Source organism: Squalius cephalus (assembly GCF_949319135.1).
Source record: "Squalius cephalus genome assembly, chromosome: 6".
NCBI classification, from domain to species: Eukaryota; Metazoa; Chordata; class Actinopteri; order Cypriniformes; family Leuciscidae; genus Squalius; species Squalius cephalus.
In genome coordinates, this window is record NC_137127.1 from 33,313,114 (window position 1) to 33,337,419 (window position 24,306).

The 24,306-nt window shown below is 40.7% G+C and overlaps 1 protein-coding gene across 2 annotated transcripts in view; it reads left to right on the forward strand.

Annotated features, from left to right (window-relative positions):
* Positions 1–24,306, forward strand: part of dhx36 (DEAH (Asp-Glu-Ala-His) box polypeptide 36) — a 145,361-nt gene that overhangs the window by 68,514 nt on the left and 52,541 nt on the right. For both annotated transcript variants that reach the window (XM_079874211.1, XM_079874212.1), the window contains exons 12-14: positions 1,216–1,303; positions 11,540–11,595; positions 11,770–11,834. In XM_079874211.1, the coding sequence (XP_079730337.1) occupies positions 1,216–1,303; positions 11,540–11,595; positions 11,770–11,834 (209 nt within the window). The remainder of the gene's footprint in view (positions 1–1,215; positions 1,304–11,539; positions 11,596–11,769; positions 11,835–24,306) is intronic.

Below are 24,306 nucleotides of genomic sequence, written 5' to 3' on the forward strand. Positions count from 1 at the left end.
ATAAGTTAATCTTACGGCCGTTTGCTGGACAAACAACTGTTTGATAACTACATTAATTTCCATTAAGGGTTATCTCATAGAATCGATCTGTAATAAGACTATTGATATATGAATGAGGAATTATAATTCGTTGTGATTGATTATTCATATATACAATCAATCATCGATTTTCAACTTCGATAATTTAATGTAACTGTAATATGCAATATATTAATCATATTCATGATTAATTATTAAAATTCCCTATAGATCATTTGAGCTAATGTTCAATACCTAATGCGGTTACACCCTTCATTTTGACCAAGTGAGTTCATTAATGGTGTCTTTGTTTGCAAGTAAGTTTGTGTGCTTGAAGTGACTGAGTGGTTAAGTCACATGGGTGATTTGATATGACACATGGGTGATGCAAGGCTGTTTAGGGTGGCTTCCAAGGTGTTATGTGGTTGCTAGGGTGTTCTTCATTGTTTGTAGTGTCAGGCTGTGTGGTTGCCAGGGTATTCTGAGTTGTTGTTATGTGGTTTACATGCCCAAGTGAAAAAGAGTCCAGAGTCAGACCAAAGTCTGTGATATTCTGATCCCTAGTTTTTTTTTAATTATTGTCATCCTTGCTTGTTAGGGGGTTGTTCAAATTTATAACCTGAAATGTGCACTGCAGTTTGTGTAAAATAAAGAGGTTGGTAAGATTTTTAGAATGTTTTTGAAAGCCTTTATGTTCATCAAGACTGCATTTATTTGATCGAAAATACAGTGAAAACTGTAAACTTGTGAAAAAATAATACAATTTAAAATAACTTTTTTATAATAATCTTTTTTTTTATATAATTAAAAAAAAAATCATATATTTTAATATTATATTCATGTGATTATTGTTGGATTGCTCCCTTTTTCAGTGTCACATGATCCTACAGAAATCATTATAATATGCCGATTTGGTGCTCAAGAAACATTTCTTATCAATGTTGAAAATGGTTATGCTTACTATTTTTCTGGATTCTTTGATGAATATTAAAAAAACAAAAACTTTTGAACAAATTAAAAATTATTTGTTACGTTTTTAAATGATTTTACTGTCACTTTTGATCTATTTATGCCTACTTGCTAAATACAAGTATTACTTTCTTAAAAATAAAAAAAAATGTTACTGACCCCAAAATATTGAACGATATTCAAAAAATAAGTATGTGATCTTGTTGACACGTTGATGCTGTCTTTCAGGATGGAGCAATTCTAGTGTTTCTGCCTGGATGGGACAACATCAGCACCCTGAATGATTTGATCATGGCTGACCAGATGTTTAAGTCAGGTAGATTATACATAAATATATATTCTCTAAATCAAATCAGTTTCTCTTCAAAAGGACCCAGTTTTATGGTTTTCACATACAGTGCATCCGGAAAGTATTCACAACGCTTCACTTTTTCCACATTTTGTTATGTTACAGCCTTATTCCAAAATGGATTAAATTCATTATGTTCCTCAAAATTCTACAAACAATACCCCATAATAACAATGTGGAAGAAGTTTGTTTGAAATCTTTGCAAATGTATTAAAAATAAACAGCCTTTGCCATGACAATCAAAATTGAGCTCTGGTATTTCCTGTTTCCACTGATCATCTTTGAGATGTTTCTACAACTTGATTGGAGTCCACCTGTGGTAAATGCAGTTGACATGATTTGGAAAGGCACACACCTGTCAATATAAGGTCCAACAGTGCCTGTCAGAGCTCAAACCAAGTCATGAAGTCCAAGGAATTGCCTGTAGACCTCTGAGACAGGATTGTATTGAGGCACAGATCTGGGGAAGGGTACAGAAAAATGTCTTCAGCATTGAAGGTCCCAATGAGCACAGCGGCCTCCATCATCCGTAAATGGAAGAAGTTTGGAACCACCAGGACTCTTCCTAGAGCTGGCCGCCCGGCCAAACTGAGTGATTGGGGGAGAAGGGCCTTAGTCAGGGAGGTGACCAAGAACTCCAGCGTTTCTCTGTGGAGAGAGGAGAACCTTCCAGAAGAGCAATTATCTTTGCAGCACTCCACCAATTAGGCCTGTATGGTAGAGTGGCCAGATGGAAGCCACTCCTCAGTAAAAGGCACATGACAGCCCGCCTGGAGTTTTCCAAAAGGCACTTGAAGGACTCTCAGACCATGAGAAACAAAATTCTCTGGTCTGATGAAACAAAGATTGAGTGGCTACGGGACAACTCTGTGAATGTCCTTGAGTGGCCCAGCCAGAGCCCAGACTTGAACCCGATTGAACATCTCTGGAGAGATGTGAAAATGGCTGTGCACCGACACTCCCCATCCAACCTGATGGAGCTTGAGAGGCTCTGCAAAGAAGAATGGGAAAACTGCCCAAAATTAGGTGTGCCAAGCTTGTTGCATCATACTCAAAAAGACTTGAGGCTGTAATTGGTGCCAAAGGGGATTCAACATAATATTGAGCAAAGGCTGTGAATACTTATGTACATGTGATTTTTTTTTCATGAATTTGCAAAGATTTAAAACAAACAAACGTTGTCATTATGGGGTATTGTTTGTAGAATTTTGAGAAAAATAATGAATTTAATCCATTTTGGAATAAGGCTGTAACAACAAAATGTGGAAAAAGTGAAGCACTGTGAATATACGGATTTCCGGATGCACTGTATGAATATATCTTCACTAAAAAAAGAAACATCACTCAAGCATTTCATTTTTATGATTAAACTGAAGTAAGAAGAATTAAAATGTTTATGTATTAAATGTTTATGTATTAAATAAAACTTATGAATGCATAATTATGGGCTGGTGATGATATTGAGACAATATTGGTAATTCTGTTTCAGTAAAAAAGTACTATTAATGAAATAATTTTAATACTAAAACTACTACTAATAATAAAGATTATAAGGTCTGACAGGCAGCAGGACTCATAAATATTATTCATAGTCTGTTTGCTCAAACTGATTTGTTGAAATAAAAAGATGAATGATGATACAGTGCTATGCATAAGTTTAAACACTCATGCTAAAGTTGACTAAAAAGAGGAATAAAAAATCATCTTTTGGAAATTGAACTTAATGCCTTAATTAAAAAAAATAGGAAAAATCCAACCTTTAAGGACACCAATTTTCTTTGTGAATGAATAATGTATCGTAGTACTCCATGCCAATCTCTAGGTATGGTGAAGGCTATGTGATGATGTGGGGCTATTTTAATTCCAAAGGCCAAGGGAACTTTATCAGGATGCATAGTATCCTGGATCCATGAAGTAACTGGCCTTTAAAAATAAAAATCTGCCTGCCTCTATGGGAATTTAACATAGGGGTGTCCAGACTTATGCACCCTGTATTTTAAGGAAGAACATTTATTTATTTACGATACATTATTCATTCACAAAGAAAATTGGTGTCCTTAAAGGTTGGAATTTTCCTAATGTTTTTAATTAAGGCATTAAGTTCAATTTCCAAAAGATGATTTTTTTATTCCTCTTTTTAGTCAACTTTAGCATGGGTGTCTAAACTTATGCATAGCACTGTAGGTGAGAGCACTAGTGAAATGGATAAAATATTGATGATGATCATGATAGTAATTCCAATCAAACTCTGTAATTTTGACAGGAAAAAAACAATAAGGAATATTATTTACATGTAGTGCATCAGTTTAAAGGGTTAGTTCACCCAAAAATGGAAATTCTGTCAGTAATTACTCACCCTCATGTTGTTCTAACCCCTTTACACGTTCATCTAATTTTCACAAATTAAGATATTTTTGATTAAATCTGAGAGTTGGATCACTCCTCCATAGGCTTCTATGGGATCGAAACTTGCCGGCCCATAAAAGTTGGTAAAGACATCGTTAAAATAGTTCAAGTGACTACAGTGGCTCAACCACAAGTTTATCAAGTGAATTTGAAATTCACAAACAAAAATAATGACTTTATTCAACTATTCATTTTCTTCTGTGTGGGCCTGAGTGAATTCACGTAGTGTAACAGCGCAGCGCTTCTGTGTTGTACGTCACCACGTAGGCTCACGCATCACCAGAGGTGTCAAAAGTATTCACAATCATTACTCAAGTAGAAGTATAGATACTAGGGTTTAAAAAGACTTCTGTAGAAGTTGAAGTATCAACTCAAGCTTTTTACTCAAGTAAAAGTATAAAAGTACTGGTTTCAAAACTACTTAAAGTATAAAAGTAAAAGTAATGTAAGGAAAAAAATGCCATTAAGGACAAAAGCTTAGGCCGCGCCCAGAGGTGTCAAGTTACGAAGTACAAATACTTCGTTACATTACTTAAGTAGAAATTTTGAGTATCTATACTTTACTGGAGTAATTATTTTTCAGATGACTTTTTACTTCTACTCCTTACATTTTTACGCAATTATCTTTACTTTCTACTCCTTACATTTTAAAAATAGCCTCGTTACTCCTAGTTCATTTTGGCTTGTTTTTATTCCGGTTTGTCGTCGTTAAAAAACAATTGGCCAATTACACAAACGGTTAAGAGCTCTGAGTCCCGCCTCCTGAACACACATCGCTAAACTGATTGGCTTTGTGTCTTCTTTCTAACTTGTGAGAGGCTGTAGTCACATTTGGTTGTGCGAAGCGGCAAAACTCCTCCGAGTCCTAAGGAAATCTAGATGCGGTAAGCGAGCGAGGGAGAAATCAACAGTTCTGTGCTCAAGAATACGGGGCAAATCGTGTCAAATATTGATTTGGGGACAGACGTTTTTACAATATAATGACAATCGTAACATAACACTAACATAATCGTTAGTGTGTGTGTGAGCGAGAGAGAGAGAGAAAGAGAGAGAGTGTGTGTGTGTGTGTGCAACTCTACATTATAGGGTCAAAATATCCCCACAAAGATGTCAATATCCGAAATCCTTGTCCTTTTGGGGAATTTTTTTTTTTTTTTTTCAGAAAACAGCTTATAAATCAGACTTTTGTTTTTTGAAAATGTAAAAATGCAGACAGTTTTCTGTGATAGGTAAGGTTAGTCTATTGGGGGGTAGAATACACAGTTTGTTTGTACAGTATAAAAATCATTATGTCTATGGAAAGTCCCCATAAAACATGAAAAAATAACATTGCTTGGTCTGTTGAAGGCTGGTCTTGTTGAAATGAGAGGCCTGTTGATCAAATCATCCCAGTCTCATCAGCTGGACTGAAAGAAGTTTCAGTGCTCTTAGGACACTGAAAACATGGCTCAGAGCAATGGTCACAAGTGACACTTGACAGTATTGCTGTGTGTCGTGTCCAACAGGACAAACTGGACAGTATTGATGTGAAACATATGCCAACAGTTAATTTCTGTTAAATGATTAGTTCACTTAGTTAAAAATGAAAATTCTGTCATCATTTACTCACTCTCGAGTTGTTTCAAACCAGTTTCTTTCTTCTGCTGAAGACAAAAGAAGATATTTTGAAGAATGTCGATAACCAGACAGTTGATGGTAGCCATTGACTTCCATAGTATTTTTTTTTTTCCTACTATGGAAGTCAATGGGGTCCATCCACTGTCTGGTTATCGACATTCTTCAAAATATATTATTTTGTGTTCATCAGAAGAAAGAAATTCATACAGGATTGAAATGATTTTCATTTTTGGGTGAACTATATCCCTTTAATGAAAGATGCAGACATGTGTTTGGCTTCTTCAAAAAGCAAGGAACAAGACAGTATTGCACTATTGCATTGTACTATGATCGGAGTAAAGTTAAGTCTCTGTTAAACTGCCACCATGTCTTTATTAGTTATTTGTAACATTACAGAATTAATTAATTTACGTATTGTTAAGGTCAGTATAGACTAAAAACCTTAATACATTATCCTATTAATTTCCTGATTCCTCAGCTTATTTAGCTTATTTATTTAGAAAATTTATTTTCTATGGGCATATATACGGCTGAAACAGGTAGCCTAGTGCATCATCTCAAAATTTTCAACATCAACATTTTAATATTATTATAGTCAAATATGGCCTTTAGAAAAATGTGATTTTTTGAGGAGGTGGGGTAGTGCACTATATAGGCCCCTGTGGCGCGGCCTAAGCTTTTGTCCTTAATGGCATTTTTTTCCTTACATTACTTTTACTTTTATACTTTAAGTAGTTTTGAAACCAGTACTTTTATACTTTTACTTGAGTAAAAAGCTTGAGTTGATACTTCAACTTCTACAGAAGTCTTTTTAAACCCTATTATCTATACTTCTACTTGAGTAATGAATGTGAATACTTTTGACACCTCTGGCCGCGCCACAGGGGCCTATATAGTGCACTACCCCAGCTCCTCAAAAAAACACATTTTTCTAAAGGCCATATTTGACTATAATTATATTAAAATGTTGATGTTGAAAATTTTGGGATGATGCACTAGGCTACCTGTTTCAGCCGTATATATGCCCATAGAAAATTAATTTTCTAAATAAATAAGCTAAATCAGCTGAGGAATCAGGAAATTAATAGGATAATGTATTAAGGTTTTTAGTCTATATTGACCTTAACAATACGTAAATTAATTAATTCTGTAATGTTACAAATAACTAATAAAGACATGGTGGCAGTTTAACAGAGACTTAACTTTACTCCGCTCATAGTGCAATGCAATAGTGCAGGGGTTCTCAAACTTTTTGAGTGTGTGGACCACTATTTGTAATCAAGAATTTTCGCGGACCACCTCATAATACACATAATAAAATATGTCTACACACAGTCCTACCTGAATTAATCTGCACCTCTAAATAGGCTTACTAGCTATAAAGCTATCATTGGTCTTCACATCAGAACAACAGGCTTGTTAAAGGAAAGTTTACTGCACACAACGGCTGCCACATATTTAATTTATTTATTTAGGCTACTCAAGCGCCTAAGGGCATAATCAGGTTCATTTGAACAACAGGCTTATTTCCATAGCAATTTAGTATGAAATCTATACAGTAATAAGAACACTGGAATATAGTCAACATTTCAAAACCTTTGGCGATTTTAGGGGATTATTAATCTTCAGAGTTTTACAAGTCCTCAAAAAGTTTGTCCACTTAACAGCACATCTGCAAAACATTTCAGAAACGCGAGATCAAGAAACTAACTGGAAATTAAAATAATAACAGGCCTTATTCATTCCATTTATAAACATTTCGTTTCATATAAACTGCCTATGCCTAACTGTGCGTTCACACACCGGACGCGAATAGCGCGTCAATTTCAAAAAGGGATTATGTGAAATTCGCGCCTGCCGCGTCTAGTGATACGCTTGACCACTTTGTATCAATTCGCGCGCCAAAACAAAAGTTTGAAGCGAAATTTCGTCCGGTGTGAACGCACCATTAAAGGCTATGCGTGTGATGTGATAATGAGAACATATTTGCCTCTGCCCTTTTCTCTTCAGAGAACCTGTTGCTATCCACCGATCCATGTTGTGGTTCTAACGGCACTGGACTTGAATGTCACGGCCGAACACCACTAGGCTATTTTAGTAATCACACAATAACTTGACAATTTAATTAAAATGTTATATCAATATAGGCCTACATATTCTTTTTACTTTTCTTTTTTTTTTTTTAAATGGGAATTTCCTGGTAAAATGAAGGTAAAAAAAATATTATTTTATATTTTATTTTGCCTTTCCACGGACCACCTGCAGTACCCTCACGGACCACTAGTGGTCCGCGGACCACAGTTTGGGAATGGCTGCAATAGTGCAATACTGTCTTGTTCCTTGCTTTTTGAAGAAGCCAAATACATGTCTGCATCTTTCATTAAAGGGATATAGTTCACCCAAAAATGAAAATCATTTACTCACCCTCAAACTGTTTCAATCCTGTATGAATTTCTTTCTTCTGATGAACACAAAAGAATATATTTTGAAGAATGTCGATAACCAGACAGTGGATGAACCCCATTGACTTCCATAGTAGGAAAAAAAAATACTATGGAAGTCAATGGCTACCATCAACTGTCTGGTTATCGACATTCTTCAAAATATCTTCTTTTGTGTTCAGCAGAAGAAAGAAACTGGTTTGAAACAACTCGAGAGTGAGTAAATGATGACAGAATTTTCATTTTTAACTAAGTGAACTAATCATTTAACAGAAATTAACTGTTGGCATATGTTTCACATCAATACTGTCCAGTTTGTCCTGTTGGACACGACACACAGCAATACTGTCAAGTGTCACTTGTGACTGATTGCTCTGAGCCATGTTTTCAGTGTCCTAAGAGCAGCTGTCCAGCTGATGAGACTGGGATGATTTGATCAACAGGCCTCTCATTTCAATAAGACCAGCCTTCAACAGACCAAGCAATGTTATTTTTTTTCATGTTTTATGGGGACTTTCCATAGACATAATGATTTTTATACTGTACAAACAAACTGTGTATTCTACCCCCCTAGACTAACCTTACCTATCACAGAAAACTGTCTGCATTTTTACATTTTCAAAAAACAAAAGTCTGATTTATAAGCTGTTTTCTGAAGAAAAAAAAAAATCCCCAAAAGGACAAGGATTTCAGATATTGACATCTTTGTGGGGATATTTTGACCCTATAATGTAGAGTTGCGCACACACACTCACACTCACTCTCTCACACACTCTCTCTCTCTCTCTCTCTCTCTCTCTCTCTCTCTCTCTCGCTCACACACACACACACACACACACACACACACACACTAACGATTATGTTAGTGTTATGTTACGATTGTCATTATATTGTAAAAACGTCTGTCCCCAAATCAATATTTGACGCGATTTGCCCCGTATTCTTGAGCACATTTCTCCCTCGCTTACCGCATCTAGGTTTCCTTAGGACTCGGAGGAGTTTTGGCACTTCGCACAACCAAATGTGACTACAGCCTCTCACAAGTTAGAAAGAAAACACAAAGCCAATCAGTTTAGCGATGTGTGTTCAGGAGGCGGGACTCAGATCTATTAACCGTTTGTGTAATTGGCCAATTTTTTTTTAACGACGACAAACCAGAAATGAAAACAAGCCGAAATGAACTAGGAGTAACGAGGCTATTTTTAAAATGTAAGGAATAGAAAGTACAGATAATTGCGTAAAAATGTAAGGAGTAGAAGTAAAAAGTCGTCTGAAAAATAATTACTCCAGTAAAGTATAGATACCCAAAATTTCTACTTAAGTAATGTAATGAAGTATTTGTACTTCGTTACTTGACACCACTGCACATCACACACGTGACCAGCGTCGGCCAATAGTGAGCATACGTCACCAGGTGAATTCAGATCAGGCCCACACAGGGGAAAATGAATAGTTGAATAAAGCCGTTATTTTGTTTTTTTTTGTGCACAAAAAGTATTCTAGTCGCTTGATAAACTTATGGTTGAGCCACGCTGCCCTACAAAGCAAAAAGGCAGTAACTGCATTTTTGGTCAAAAATGAGTTATCATTTTCATGACATTCAAGGCATCCTTTGTTATGTGACAAAACATCTTATCTCAAATGTGTGTCGTTTTGGAGAAAAATGGTAATAGCTTTTGGAGAATCTGTAGTTACTGCCTTTTTCCTTGGTATTGTGCCACGTTTTTGGTAAGTAATACAAAGCAAATTTACAAAGCAAGAATACAGTAACTGCAAAATAGGGGTAAAATATCAAATTAAATATGAGGATTGATATATACAAAGAATAAGCTAATATAAAGTAACAAAACAGCCACATGCCCAATAATCTACCTACAACTACTTAGGCTGGATGAAAGAATAACTTTAAAGTCATTTTTCTCAGTTCTGCACTCTGCGTAGTTACTGCCTTTTTGCTTTGTAGGGCAGCACTGTAGTCACTTGGACTATTTTAATGATGTTTTTACTAACTTTTCTGGGCCGGCAAGTTTCGATCCCATAGAAGCCTATGGAGAAGTGATCCAGCTCTCAGATTTAATAAAAAATATCTTAATTTGTGTTCCGAAGACGAACGAAAGTCTTACGGGGTTGGAGCAACATGAGGGTGAGTAATTACTGACAGAATTTTCATTTTTGGGTGAACTAACCTAGCCTGACAAGCCAGACCCACATCAAGATGTTGTGTCTGGGAACACACCATTGGCAGGGCTCAATCCGAGGGGAGGGATAAACGGTTGTCTTTCAGATTCCCTCTGCACGCAATAGGATAGCGCTACAACCAACCAGAGCAACGAAGAAGGTGACGTAGTCAGAGAGATTAAACTTTTGCCGTATCCTGTCGGCAAAACTCCGAACACATCTTCCTTTTTTTAAGAATGACTTCAGTGCCGTTCTTTGTTCTTTTCTCAAAGAAAAGCTTAACTCCAAGTCTTCCAGAGTCGTGGCCAGTGGCGATTCGAAAGACCCATCTTCTTTGTTTTCAAGTAGCAGGGAATTCACGCGGAACCGTAGCAACTCTGCCGTCATTATGTTAAGCCCGCCCACCGATTCTATACACGATGTGATTGGCCTGACTAGAGTTTGTTTTTTCCAGCTCGCAACGGAGAGTTGCTAGACGACCCTGGCTGCAAAATAAAATTTGCTGCCGCTAGGGTGCGTCTAGATTTCTAGGCTAGAACTAACTCTTTAACATGGAATGCTCTCTCGCTTTCCTTCGCTCTTTGCTTGTTTGATAGAAAGAGAGAGATTGCATTGAGCCAGCAATGGTAAGAGCTACAGTTAAGGGGGTCACACACCGGATGCGCAGCGCCGCACCGCGCCGTGCCACGTCTAGGACAACTCGAGGTATTGCACACCGGACGCACACTTTTACAGTTTATGGCCGGCAATATTGTTATGTTTAAGGACATTATGAAATTAAGATAATGCCTGTACTATGTTATTATTGTACTGTACAATTAAATACAATCGTTGCTAAGTCTGCAGTCTGAATTCACATTACCTCAGAGTGTCCATTAACTGAATGAATTGAGAATATCACCTGAAAATCTGATAACATCAGCAATTTTCATTCAAGCAGCTGATTTCTGTGAATGAATGTAAAACTAAATGTATATTGCAGCACAGGGTGAAGTCAGTATATACATTAACGACGATTTTAGACAAATAAATGTACATTTAATGTAAAACTATGTAAATGGCGCTTTGTGGCACGGCAGGATTTTGAACAAGGTCCTGAGCCGTAGCTGGGCGCCGCGGACAGACGCCGAATGGCGCCACCGGTGTGTGTACACTCATAGAGAATAATGTGTTCGAATTTTAAAGACGTGGCACTGCGCGTCCGGTGTGCAACCCCCCTTTACAGTGCATCAGAGCATGCTGTGTATCCATTTATATCAATGGGAAGTGTGCTATAAAGATGAAGAGGGAAGCACAATTTTCTGCGGACCAATTCACTGTATCCCCTCTTTATTCAAATTTAGAACAGCTCTTTTCAGAACCATTCTCTTATAGGAGCAACAAAATGAATAAGTTTTCATGAAATAGTGCAAAAAAAAATTCAAAGTATGAAACAATAAATGGTCAGTGACCCACTCATTGAAAGAAGTGTCAAAAACTGCATTTTTGGGCACAGCTACTATTGTCTTTACGCAGAAGAAATGACAAATACACAGTTCCTCAAATCTCGGCTCTCTTTCAGATCGGTTTATCATCATCCCCCTCCACTCTTTGATGCCCACGGTCTCTCAGACTCAGGTGAGTGTTGTAGATAGTTGTGGCAAGGTCTCTGCCTCCCACAACAGCTCTCAAATGCGATCTTTCCCTCCCATCTGACTGCTGAATTGAATTCGCTAAGCTCTATGTGAAGTCCAGCGCCTCAAACTTTCTATAGTGCTATTATTTTCATGAATGACACTTTGCTTCCCTCAGGTGTTCAAAAAGCCACCCCCGGGAGTACGCAAGATTGTGATCGCTACCAACATCGCAGAAACCAGGTGTGCTTGTGTGAATGTGCTTATGATTATACAAATATTTTTTTTTGTTTGTGTGTTTTGTGCTTTTCTGTCTGTTGTACTGTATGATGAAAAGAATCTCTGTCAAGATTAAAATAACCATTTGTCAGTTTTGTTTGATAATGAATCAAACTCATAATGAACTCTTGTTGCTGCTTTTCTTGCTGGTGCCATCAGTATGCAAAAGTTGAACCATGCAGTGGCCAAGTAGCAATGGAGCCAGCTTATTAAAACTCAACAACACACAGCTTTAAAACAGACTTTAAGCGTTGTCTGTACTCTGTACAAACAAACTCAACAAAGAGTTGAAAGCAGCCTGAATTTGATGGGGTTTCATAAATAAATTCATGAGTGGAGCTCTTTTTAATTGCATTCAGTATCATCAGCCTGTTCTGCCGCTGAAATGTTTGGTCTCTGGTAATAAACATCTGGAGTCTGTGATGGTGAACTTTGATCAGTAATTAGAGATTCATTACTGCTATTTCAGCTTTCTCATATTTCATCATAAATATTGGTAACATTTACAATAAGGTTCTATTTGTTAACACTTTACAAAAATATCTTATTTGTTAACATTAATGTATTAAAGGAGAACTCCGGTCAATTTTAACATTGAGCTCATTTTTTTGTACATTTGGAGTGCTGTCAATACAGAGAACAACGACAAAAATCGGTGTTGCCTACACCGAGTTATTCTATTTTTAAAATTTGCACCCTGTTGACTTCAATGGGGCAAGTTTTAAACCTGCTTTTAGCCTCTTAACATCCTTGATGTGTCATTACAAGTGCACAGAAAATGTGAGTGATTCCTTCAGAGTGAACACGAGTGAATCTGACTGCAGTAGATGTGAAAGAAATGTATAAAAATTAGAGGTGGGCATAGATTAATTTTTTTAATCTAGATTAATCTAGATTAATTTTGAAATTAATCTAGATTAATCTAGATTAAAATGGCTCATTTAAATTCTGCCGAAGGCATTCAGAATATGTGCGCTACCCAAATAATGACTATAAAAGTAGCCTAAGTCTTTGAGAACGGGTTTCTCAAGCCAGGTGGCGCATTAGACCAGGGGCTCATCTCCTGTTTCCAAAATGCATCACAAACTGCTTGAGAAAGCTGTTCTACTCATAGACTGTAAAATGTTACTACTGTACTGTTACCGTCCGTAGGCAACATTAGGTAGGCCTATGTTATTATCAACTACTATAGGCTATCAATTAGGGATGGGCGATATGGCCTAAAATCCATATTGTGATATACATTGCAGCCTCTTGCGATAACGATATTATAATAAAACCATTTTAGAACAGGTTACACAGACCCTGCTAAACAACTGCTAAATGTTTTTTTTTTTTTTTTTTTTTGAAAGGGTGTATGTAGTTTTGAGAACATATATTGTGCAAAACTGTAAGTATACAACATAATTTTGCAGATAAATAAAATGTAAGCACACTAGCTGCAGAGACTTAAGTAGGTCTAATGTTTATTATGGCTTGGAGCTTATGAAACCCCAAATTTAAAATTAGAATATTGTCTAACTGATGTATTTTCAGTTAAAAAGAAACACAACAACGATTCTTAAAATCGGGCGCTTTTAATAAAAAGAGATTATGTGCTACACCACTAAGATATATTGGGAATAATACGCGCGCGCTGGTATTCAGTGATATGTTTCGTTTTGAATTTGAGGTGGTAGAACGGATTAGTCGTGTGTTAACTTACCGAACTGTTACACCACAGTCTAACGTCGGACGGCTTAAATCCGAACCAAGTCCAAATAATGGATGTTCCACCGATCTTTTACACCAGCTTTCACTTTCAGCCGTGTTTACTTAAGTTGACGACGAATATGATGCGTTCCAGCCGGGTGTTCCTCGCGGCCGCGGGTAGATTGCGTCATCATAGCTTGTGTAGCTTGAGCCAGCTCCCATCCCAACTTGGAGAATAGATTAACGGCGATATTTTTTTTATCGCGCGATAAGAGTCTCGCGTTAACGCAGCGCGTTAACGCCGATAACGGCCCACCACTAATAAAAATGATGTTATTTAAGCCAGCGCAAATACCTGTGTTTACATCCTGTTTTCGGTTGAAGTCCAAAGTAGTCGATTGCCGAGTTCACGCGCATAGGTTTAGTTACCTATGATCACGCGCGTGAACTCGGCAATCGACTACTTTGGACTGCAGTCAGATTCACTCGTGTTCACTCTGAAGGAATCACTCACATTTTCTGTGCACTTGTAATGACACATCAAGGATGTTAAGAGGCTAAAAGCAGGTTTAAAACTTGCCCCATTGAAGTCAACAGGGTGCAAATTTTAAAAATAGAATAACTCGGTGTAGGCAACACCGATTTTTGTCGCTGTTCTCTGTATTGACAGCACTCCAAATGTACAAAAAAATGAGCTCAATGTTAAAATTGACCGGAGTTCTCCTTTAACTAACAGGAACTAACAATGAGCAATACATCTATTAATCTTTGTTAATGTTAGTTAAAATACAGTTGTTCATTGTTTGTATAATGTTAATTCACAGTGCATTAACTAATGTTAACAAATACAACTTTTGATTTTAATAATGTATTAGTAAATGTTGAAATTAACATGAACTAAAACAAACTAAGTTGTATCTGTTAATATTTAATGGACCTGAACATGAACTAACAATAAACAATTGTATTTTTTATTAATTGACATTATCAAAGATTATTAAATGCTATAACAAATGTATTGCTCATCGTTAGCTGATTTTAGTTAATGCATTTACTAATGTTAATTAATGTCCAGGTGATGTGCAAAATTTGAGGTGATATGTTCACTTTTTCATAAAAGCATGAAACTTGGTACTTGGTACATGGTACTCTTGTACAGTTTGGGGCCCTGAACATTTTCAGAAATGGAGCCATCGTAAAAACGCCTTGTGGCGGCCATGGCAGCCATATTACTTTCCGCCATAACCAAATTATGTATTTTGTATCATATCTCCTGAATCAAATATGATAACACAGAAAAAGTTATGTCTACCCCCATGTATATAACATCATAAACTGTTCAGGTGAATAGTTAATAGTGAATTCAGGGTTGTGAGAAGGAAATCAAAGTATCTGAGAACTTAGGCTAGACTTTATAATATCATGTCTGTGGTATGCATGTTGTGTAGAGTTTAAAAAGCTTAATCCTTTTGTTCATTAACCTTGACAATACAGTGACTGTAAAGAATAGAATATTCAGCATGACCTTAGCAACATAGCTTAAAAAGAATCTGTCAAACACAAAGATTTACTTAAAAAAAAATCTATTTCAGAAACACGTTTGTTTGATTGTTTTGTTGTTGTTGAACCTATTCTTCAATGTTTCCTTCACAGTCTCCTCCACATTGACACAGAGCTGTACACTTTAAGAAGAGGGTTTTTTTTTTTTTTTTTACATATTTGGTGCCCCCTCAAGCGCTTGTCCCCAACAGTGTCCTCCTTGGTACACTGCTCTTTTGAGGTGCTGCACTTTGTAAAGAAAGACTACGCGTCCGCGCACATACACATTCAAACGTGCATGCCTGTGGACTGAACACGTAATGTGCATGTGCATGTGCATGCCATCGCCATTTTCACAGATTAGCGTTTTTGAAGTTTACGCAGAGATGTGAACGGTATCATTTTCAAAACTCGCTTTCAAGAGCTTGCCGTTGTCGTGTGGATGAACGGCTGGAGTGCATTGAGGGTTTTCTGTTTTCAGTTGAGAACGGTGTTGTGTAAGCGGCCCCTAAGTTAATAGCTAATGATTTTTACAACGGAAATTATGCTGGACACTTCATTTACTTAAGCTGTACAATGATTTTCTACTAGAGCTGCTGTACGGCCAAAACAATCTTTGTTGAATGAATTTCCTATTATCACTGTAAAGCTGCTTTGAATCAATCTATATTGTAAAAAGCGGTATATAAATGAAGGTGATTTGACTTGACTGCACCAGTGCATCCTTAGTTGGGGAGATTTGCTCCATTCCTTATTCCTTTCTTTGTGAACAACTCAAGACGAGCTTGATCGATGTTGAGTTCGCTGCTGATGCGATCATAGAGGAGAATTGTGAAGAGCTCCACAATGGAAATTACCTCCTCTGGAATGCTTTTTGGAGCCTTTGACAGAGCCATGAAAGCCTCTGTTGCCATGTCATCTGCATTCTAGGTATCCCATGCTGTCTTCTTGCCCCTGGTTGCAAATGCAGAGACTGTGTCACAGCCAGTGAAGGCATAAAACATGGGAAGAGCCTTTCAGGACCCTGAGACTTGGCAATCTCATGGCCAGGTATGTATCTGAAGTTCTTGCCAGTCCCAAATGCCACCCACAACTCCTCAATGTCCAGCTCTGACACACGTGCAATGGCTAGAACCCCAATAGTTGGTCCACAGTGCACAGAGTGATCTTTTTAAATCCTTTTCTGCTGCACCGGCTGCATGGAGTAGCATCCTTGTATGTGCCTCTTCATGTGTGCAAGGGGCAATCTGATCTGATTTTTGTGGGTGAGATAATTGGATACGCATGTCTAAACAACTTCTTTGGTAGTCAACATTTCCACAAGGTTCCTTGTCAGAAAGTAAAAGAGCTCTGTTTGTTTTTTTCCACTCTCAGGAAGCCTTTCCAGTTGGTTTGTTAACTTGTTTTTTCCATCCACTCTTGTTCTTGTCCCCTTTCCCCACTTCTTGGACTTTAAGCTGTTAACTTCATAGCAGTCCCATACAATATCCACTCTGTTGACCCTCTCAAGTTTCTCTTTGTTATGAGGTATGAAGATCTTGCTGGAAAAGTCATTGGAGGTTTTAGCTACGCCTGGTTTCCGCTGCTGATTTAGACCTCACTGTCTGGGGCACTGTTTCGTGAGGCACTGTCTGGGGCACTGCTTATACTGTTTTCTAGGCAGATCAGCCTTGTTTCCCAAGTGTAGTCCACCATGAAGTGAGAGTGATAGAGGGTAGGCCTGATTTTCTTTTTTGAAGAAGTTTTCTAGGTTCCCAACACGGGTCTGACAGGCAATATAGAGTCTGGAAAACAGTGCACAGTCATTTTTCAGCAAGTTTTGTCTTGGACTGTCCTCTTGTTCCTCTTCAAATGGACAGTGATGCCTTTCGTGCCCTGCATCTTCTCTGCAATAAAGAGTTTGTACTAGGGCTGTCAAACGATTAATCGCGATTAATCGCATCCAAAATAAAAGTTTGTGTTTACATAATTTATGTCTGTGTATGGAGTATAATTATTTTCTATATAAATACACACACATGCATATATATATTTAAGAAAATGTGTTATTTATATATAAAATATTTATATATAATATAAATTATATATAATATAAATATATATACACAGTATATACATGCAAATATTTCTTAAATATATACATGCATGTGTGTGTATTTATATATAGAAAATAATTATACACCTTACACACACATGTATTATGTAAAAACAAACTTTTATTTTGGATGCGATTAATCGCGATTAATCGTTTGACAGCCCTAGTTTGTACTGCTCTTGGCCCATCCTCTCTGCAACCCGAACTGCATCCACAACAACTAGGTCTGCTAATTCTCTTGAGTTCAGCTTCAGAAGGTTGTTGCTGTCCTCTGCGAAGGGGTTTCCCATTTCCTCAATGACATCAACCAACTCACATGTCTTGAATTTCAGCTGGACACTTTTGGCCTGTTCATGATGTCTGTTTTCAGAGACACCCTTATGCTGGGTACACACTACAAGATATTCGAGATGATTTTGGACCAATTTCTCCCCTCCTGACAATGCCAGGTATAGTCCCAATTATCTTGATGGTTCTACAGATTATCGTATCAGATTTTCCTGTGGTATAAGGTGTGTTAAGAGTGACTGAATCTGCTCTGAAGAACGTTGGAACCGCCCCGATCTTAAATCGAATCAGAAATCATGTTGTGTGGGGGGAACAAAAGTGCGCATGCAATGTAGATTATCACGTAAAATGAAACTATACCCAATCAGAAAGCAAGCTGACCGAAGACTCCCCTCTAGCTCATGCTGTAACATGTTCACACCGTCTCCTTGATTTCATCTAAACATTTTTTTTTTTTGGACCAACCCAACCGACGCCAAAGAACAAGCGCTGATGAAAGCCGACTGTGTTGACGCTTTAAAACTGCCCGACGGCCTACTCCTGGCTTGGTGTGTCCCTGGCTTAAAGTGCTCCTATTATGGATTTTTGAAAATTAGCTTTCATACAGTCTGCAAAGTTTTAAAGCTGAAAGTGCATCATATATAAAGTTTATCTCAAAATAAAGAGTCGACTCAAACAAGTCAACTGGAGTTCAAATCTATTTTCGCGAAGTTCATACATCACAACTTACTACATCTATCTATAAATTACAGAAACGTCTGTCTGTCTGTATGTCTGTGTGTGTGTCTGTATGTCTGTGTGTGTGTCTGTATGTCTGTTATTCGCATATCTCTCGAACCGTTAGTCCGATGGATTTCAAACTCGACAGGTGTCTTGCTACGGGCAAGAGTAAGTGCAGTGCCAAGTTTGACGTTATTTCGATGAGAAATGCAAAAGATATCGGTAAATATATTGGTAAAAGAAGCACTTAAAAGGTTGTGCTTTAAAAATAAACATTCTGACATTAGAGGGTTGTATTGGTCAAAGAAGCCCCAAGAAGTTTGTGGTTTAAAAATAAACATTCCGACAACACTCAAGTGGGTCGCACACCGGACGCGCAGCTCAGCGCCGCGCCGCGCCACGTCTAGGACAACTCTCACCTGAAAATCCGTTAGCATCAGCAATTTTCTGATTTCTGTAAATAAATATAAAACTAAATGTATATTGCAGCACGGTGTGAAGTCCGTATATACATTAACTACGATTTGAGACACATAAATGTAAATTTAATATAAAACTATGTAAATGGCGCTCTGTGGCGCGGCAGGATTTTGAACACGGTCCTGAGCCGTTGCTGGGCGCCGCGGACAGACGCCGAAAGGCGCCGGCGGTGTGTGTACTCTCATAGAGAATAATGTGTTCGAATTTAAAAGACGTGGCGCTGCGCGGCACGGCGCTGAGCTGCACGTCCGGTGTGTGACCCCCTTTAGTCAGCTACACTGTTTACTTCTGAATATTATAGTTTGGTTCCAAAACGTGATAAATCCATCTATCTATAAATTACAGAAACGTCTCTCTGTCTGTGTGTCTGTCTGTCTGTCTGTCTGTGTGTCTGTGTGTGTGTGTGTTAACCACATATCTCTCGAACCGTTAGACCGATGGATTTCAAATTCGACAGGTGTCTTGCCACGGGCACGAGTAAGTGCAGTGCCAAGTTTGACGTTGTTTGGATGAGAAATGCAAAAGATATCGTTAAATATATCATTTTTAAAAGGTTGTGGTTTAAAAATAAACATTCTGACATTAGAGGGTTGTATCAGTCAAAGAAGCCCCAAGAAGGTTGTGGTTTAAAAATAAACATTCTGACATTAGAGGGTTGTATCCACTGATCTATATAATGACTGGATAGCTCATGACGTTCTAAACTGCCACTAGGCAGTGAAGCCACCGGAAGTGTTCGAGCGGCCATCTTACGATTCCCTACCAGCAGAGGGCTCCAACGCCCGTTATACAGAGATTGGTAGCTCCGACGGCACTTTTAAGATGACCCGCTGTGCAGCATACAAGTGTAAAACGTACTCGGTTACTCACGTAACCTCGGTTCTCTCTAGTAGAGGTCTCTCGTACTGCGTAAGAGTATCTCACGCTAGGGGAAAATCCTTTTTCTACGAGATATTGAAGCCAAAAATTATCCTTAATTTTGCAATAATGTAAAGCGCGTTGCGGCAGCATACACACATAGGCAAGACGGCTGGACTGCGTGAGCCTATCGAGCGAGGCCTAGCGTGACGTCAGACCCAATGGGCACGCTTCGCGCCCTCTGCGTCACGTCCCGCCAAAACGGGCGTGGCTTAGGCCTATAAATACAGCTCGCAGGCGACACATATCTGTTTTTTTCATAGTCGAAGCAACCAGAGCGTGTGCATGCACGGCAAGATACGCAGTACTCGTTCCCTCTACTAGAGAGAACCGAGGTTACGTGAGTAACCGAGTACGTTCTCTTACGAGAGGTCTCTCGTACTGCTGGGATCTGACACCACAGGCCCAAGAGCAAAGCCCGGGGCTCATATAGTGCACAATCACCCAGGGGACTCACAGGGAATCCGGGAAGGGGGAAGGGGGGGGGGGGGGTTGGGCCACGCTCTTCCACATATAACAGCGCCACATGGATGCAGAGTACAACATACAGACAGGGCGGGTTACGGCCTGAACTGATGGTAAAATGCGGGACTTATACAATTTGCCCAAGCATTTTTTTTTTTTTTTTTTTTATCTCTCTGTCAATTAGTGAGCTATGCTCAGCAGACACAGTATTCTGGACCGATAGCATCAGTACAGACAACACTGGTCATTTAGACTAGAGGTCTGCGCGGGACTGTTTTTTAAGTCCCGCTCCCGCCCGCTCCCGCTGGGGTTATATCCCGCACCCACCCGTTCCCGCTGCCTATACACTATTTGTTCACCCGCTGTCTGCTTAGAATAATTTTCTTCCCGACCCGACCATCCCGCTTTAATATAGATCTCCCAGAATTTCACATGTACATTTTCACAGAGAAAATAAAAATGTGTCTGCACAAACATTTTTTTATTATTATTTTATTCGCCTTTTCAATATACAAAATTTAACATTTTGCTGCAGACAGTATAGGGGAAAAAATATCGCAGCGAAAAAAAAAAAGAAGTGTAGGCTATTATTTTTATTCGTATTATCAAAATTCGTAACATTTTGCTGTTAAGCAAATACAATCAATGCATGACAGAAAGAACCGTTACTGGTCCGTGCGTGCAGCGCGTGCATAACGGTCCTGAGTACAGGGCAGACTGTAGCCTATACCGGGTGGTCGATAAGATTAAGATTAGGTAAAGCGAAGATATGCTGTTCTGAAAGAACGTCGGCGTCGGGAACGTGATATTGAATGACCGACCGCTCCCGTTCAAATTACACCAGAGTTACCGACCGCTACCGTTTTTTAGTCGGAAATTTAATCCCGCGGCGCAAAATATCTGGTCGGGTCCCGCGGATCCCGCGGGACAGCCGCGGGAATGCAGACCTCTAATTTAGACCGACAGCAGCCTGGCCTGCAGGGCGGGAACCTCTAGGTTGTAAAACCTTATAAATGTAGACGGGGAGGCCCAGCCTGCCGCCATACAAATATCTTGCAAGGCAATCCCACTTGACCAGGCCCACGATGAAGCCATGCCTCTCGTGGAGTGCGCTCTGACACCCAACGGGCATTGCATGCCCCTGGAAGTGTACGCCAGCGCGATAGCGTCAACTATCCATCTGGATAGGCTCTGTTTCGACGTGGCTAGTCCCTTAGAACGCCCGCTGAATGAAACAAAGAGCTGCTCTGTCTGTCTGAAGACAGAAGAGCGAGACACATAAGCTCTTAATGCCCTGACTGGGCAAAGGAAGCTCTCGTCTCCTTCCTCGTCAGAGACCGGTAGGGCTGACAGGGAAATGACCTGTGCCCTAAATGGTGTATTGAGGGATTTTGGAACATAACCGTGCTTAGGTTTGAGTATAACTCTTGAGTCATTAGGCCCAAACTCCATGCACGTTGCGCTCACTGAGAGCGCGTGTAAGTCCCCTATGCGCTTCACAGAAGCGAGAGCCAGAAGAAACACCGTCTTGAAAGACAGGTGTTTAAGATCAATTGACTGCAAAGGCTCAAAAGGGTGACCCTTCATGGTTTCCAGCACCGTAGAAAGGTCCCAAACAGGGACTGAGGGAGGTCTGGGAGGATTCAGCCTCTTAGCTCCTCTAAGGAAGCGGATGACTAAATCGTTCCTTCCTATTGACTGACCAAGCGTTGTTCCTGAGAACGCTGCTATAGCCGCCACATAAACTTTGAGCGTGGAAGGGGTCCTGCCCTTATCCAGCAGCTCCTGTAGGAAGGAAAGAACCTCCGTCACCCCACAGTCTGGGGGTGACACACCACGAGCTGTGCACCAGCCAGAAAACACCGACCATTTCGAGGAGTAGAGACGTCGCGTAGACGAAGCTCTGGCCTGCGTGATCGTGTTTAACACCCCTTTAGGGAGGTCAGCGGGTACCCATTGATGGCCCAAACATGAAGGGACCACTGCTCTGGGTGAGGATGCCAAATTGAGCCTTTGGCCTGAGAGAGGAGGTCTCTCCTCACTGGCACTGGCCATGGGGCAGTGCTCGCTAGCTGCATCACAACTGGGAACCAAGGTTGGTTTTTCCAGAACGGCGCTACGAGTAGCACTGAGCATCCTTCTTTCCTGATCCGCTCTATCACCTGAGGCAGGAGAGAGACGGGGGGAAAAGCATAGAGCGGGCGGCGGGGCCATACATGAGCCAACGCGTCCCTGCTTTTGGAGAAAAATTCCAGACAGTGAGCGTTTTCTTGAGACGCAGGTCTACAGGTCTACTTCCGCTCTCCCGAATTTCTTCCACAGCAGTTGGACTGTCTGTGGGTGTAGAGACCACTCGCCTGCCGGAACATGGTTCCTGGACAGTCTGTCTGGTCCTATGTTTTGGAGCCCTGGCACGTGTGCTGCTCTCAGTGAGAGCAGGTTGCGCTGAGCCCACACCAGGAGGCGTTTTGCTAGCCTGTACAGGTTCCAGGACCTGAGGACGCCCTGGCGATTTATGTAGGACACCACAGACATGTTGTCTGATTGGTACCAGCTTACACCTGATTGGTACCAGTCGTTCTCTTACGAGAGGTTCTCTCGTACTGCGTAATATCTTACGCTAGGGGAAAACCTCTTTTCCACGAGATACTGAAGCCAAAAAATTATCCTTAATTTTGCAATAATGTAAAACGCATTGCAGCAGCATGCAGACATGGACGAGACAGCTCGCGCGCCCATTGGCTGCTCTGCGGCAACTGCACCAGCCTATCGAGAGAGGCCCCTCATGACGTCAGAACCAATGAGGGCGCTTCGCGCCCAATACGCCCTGTCCCGCCAAAAGAGGGTGGGGCCCGGCTATAAATATAGCCTCGAGAGGCTGGTTTGACCAATTTTTCATCTCTTCAGCGAAGCTCACGCATCGCTGGATCCCGAGAGGAAGAAGCCGCGCCGTCTGATAGAAGCACTCAGCGGGATTAGTGCTGCATCTGAAGCTGCTGGTCGACATCTCGCCGCCTTCAGTCGCCATTCCTGCTCACGCTTTCTGCCGTACATATCCTTTTCTCTGCTGCTGTGTTTTGTGTATGTGTGTGTTCGCCGCCGCGACACACACCCTCATTGCACTAAAAGAGCCGGGCGTCTTTTTCAAGACACCCCTTTTCCTGGTAAGGATCACGCAGCTCTCGCGCTCGCTGACGGCGCTGCCCTCAGCCAGCTAATGCCTATGGTGACTCTGAGGACTCGCCTGGCATCCTTCTCCGAGACTGCACCTCCGCCCGCCGCGGTACCGCGCCGTACTCAACGGGTCCCGGAACCTCCCCCAGCCCGCAAAGCTCGCCGGTGCGCCCGCCTGCTTCACCTGCTTCGCTGAGTCTCTTCCTGATGGACAGCGGCCGCCGCTTCCGTCGTGGATGTAGACCAAGAAGCCGCGTCTGGGGGGGATGATATCTGCTCTCCCTCTGTTCGAGCCGCGCAAACTGCGCCGTTCACAGGGGATGTCAGGAGCGGAAGGTCACGGGGCTAGCTTTCTCTCTCCCTCTGTTCGAGCTGCGCAAACTGCGCCGTTCACAAGAGAGACCGGAAGCGGACGGTCACGGGGTTAGTTTTTTCTTTACGTTATAAGAAAAGCTACCCCGCCCTAGTTGCGCCCCATTCACCGGCGAAATGAGAAAAGAGTGTTTTTTTTGTCCCGCCGAGGCTCCATTTTTCATATATGCTCGTGCTAACTGAAAGTTTATGTGTTCCCCCCCTGTGGCAGAGCTCATAGAACACAGGACCATATTACTCGATCACCTCGAGAATTTAGGTCTCAAAGTCAATTGGGCGAAGAGTTCGCTGTCTCCCAGTCAGAAAATATCTTTTCTGGGTACAGAACTGGACTCGCTGTCTATGACAGCACAACTGTCACCGCAGCGCAGGCTGAGTATTCAGCGCATGACAGAAACTTTTCGCCACGGCACTTTAGTCCCGCTCAAAAAGTTTCAGAAAATGCTGTGTCTCATGGCTTCAGCATCTTCAGTGCTTCAGCTGGGTCTGCTTCGCATGCGCCCGCTGCAGTACTGGTTAAAACCGCGCGTTCCGCGCAGAGCGTGGACCTCCGGTGTCTTGCGCCTCAAGGTCGATCAGAAATGCATCGCAGCTCTGAAACCTTGGACAGTGACTGATTGATACCGGTCAGGTGTAAGCCTGGGGACTTCCTCGAGTGTGAAGGTGGTGTCTACGGACGCCTCAACCTCGGGA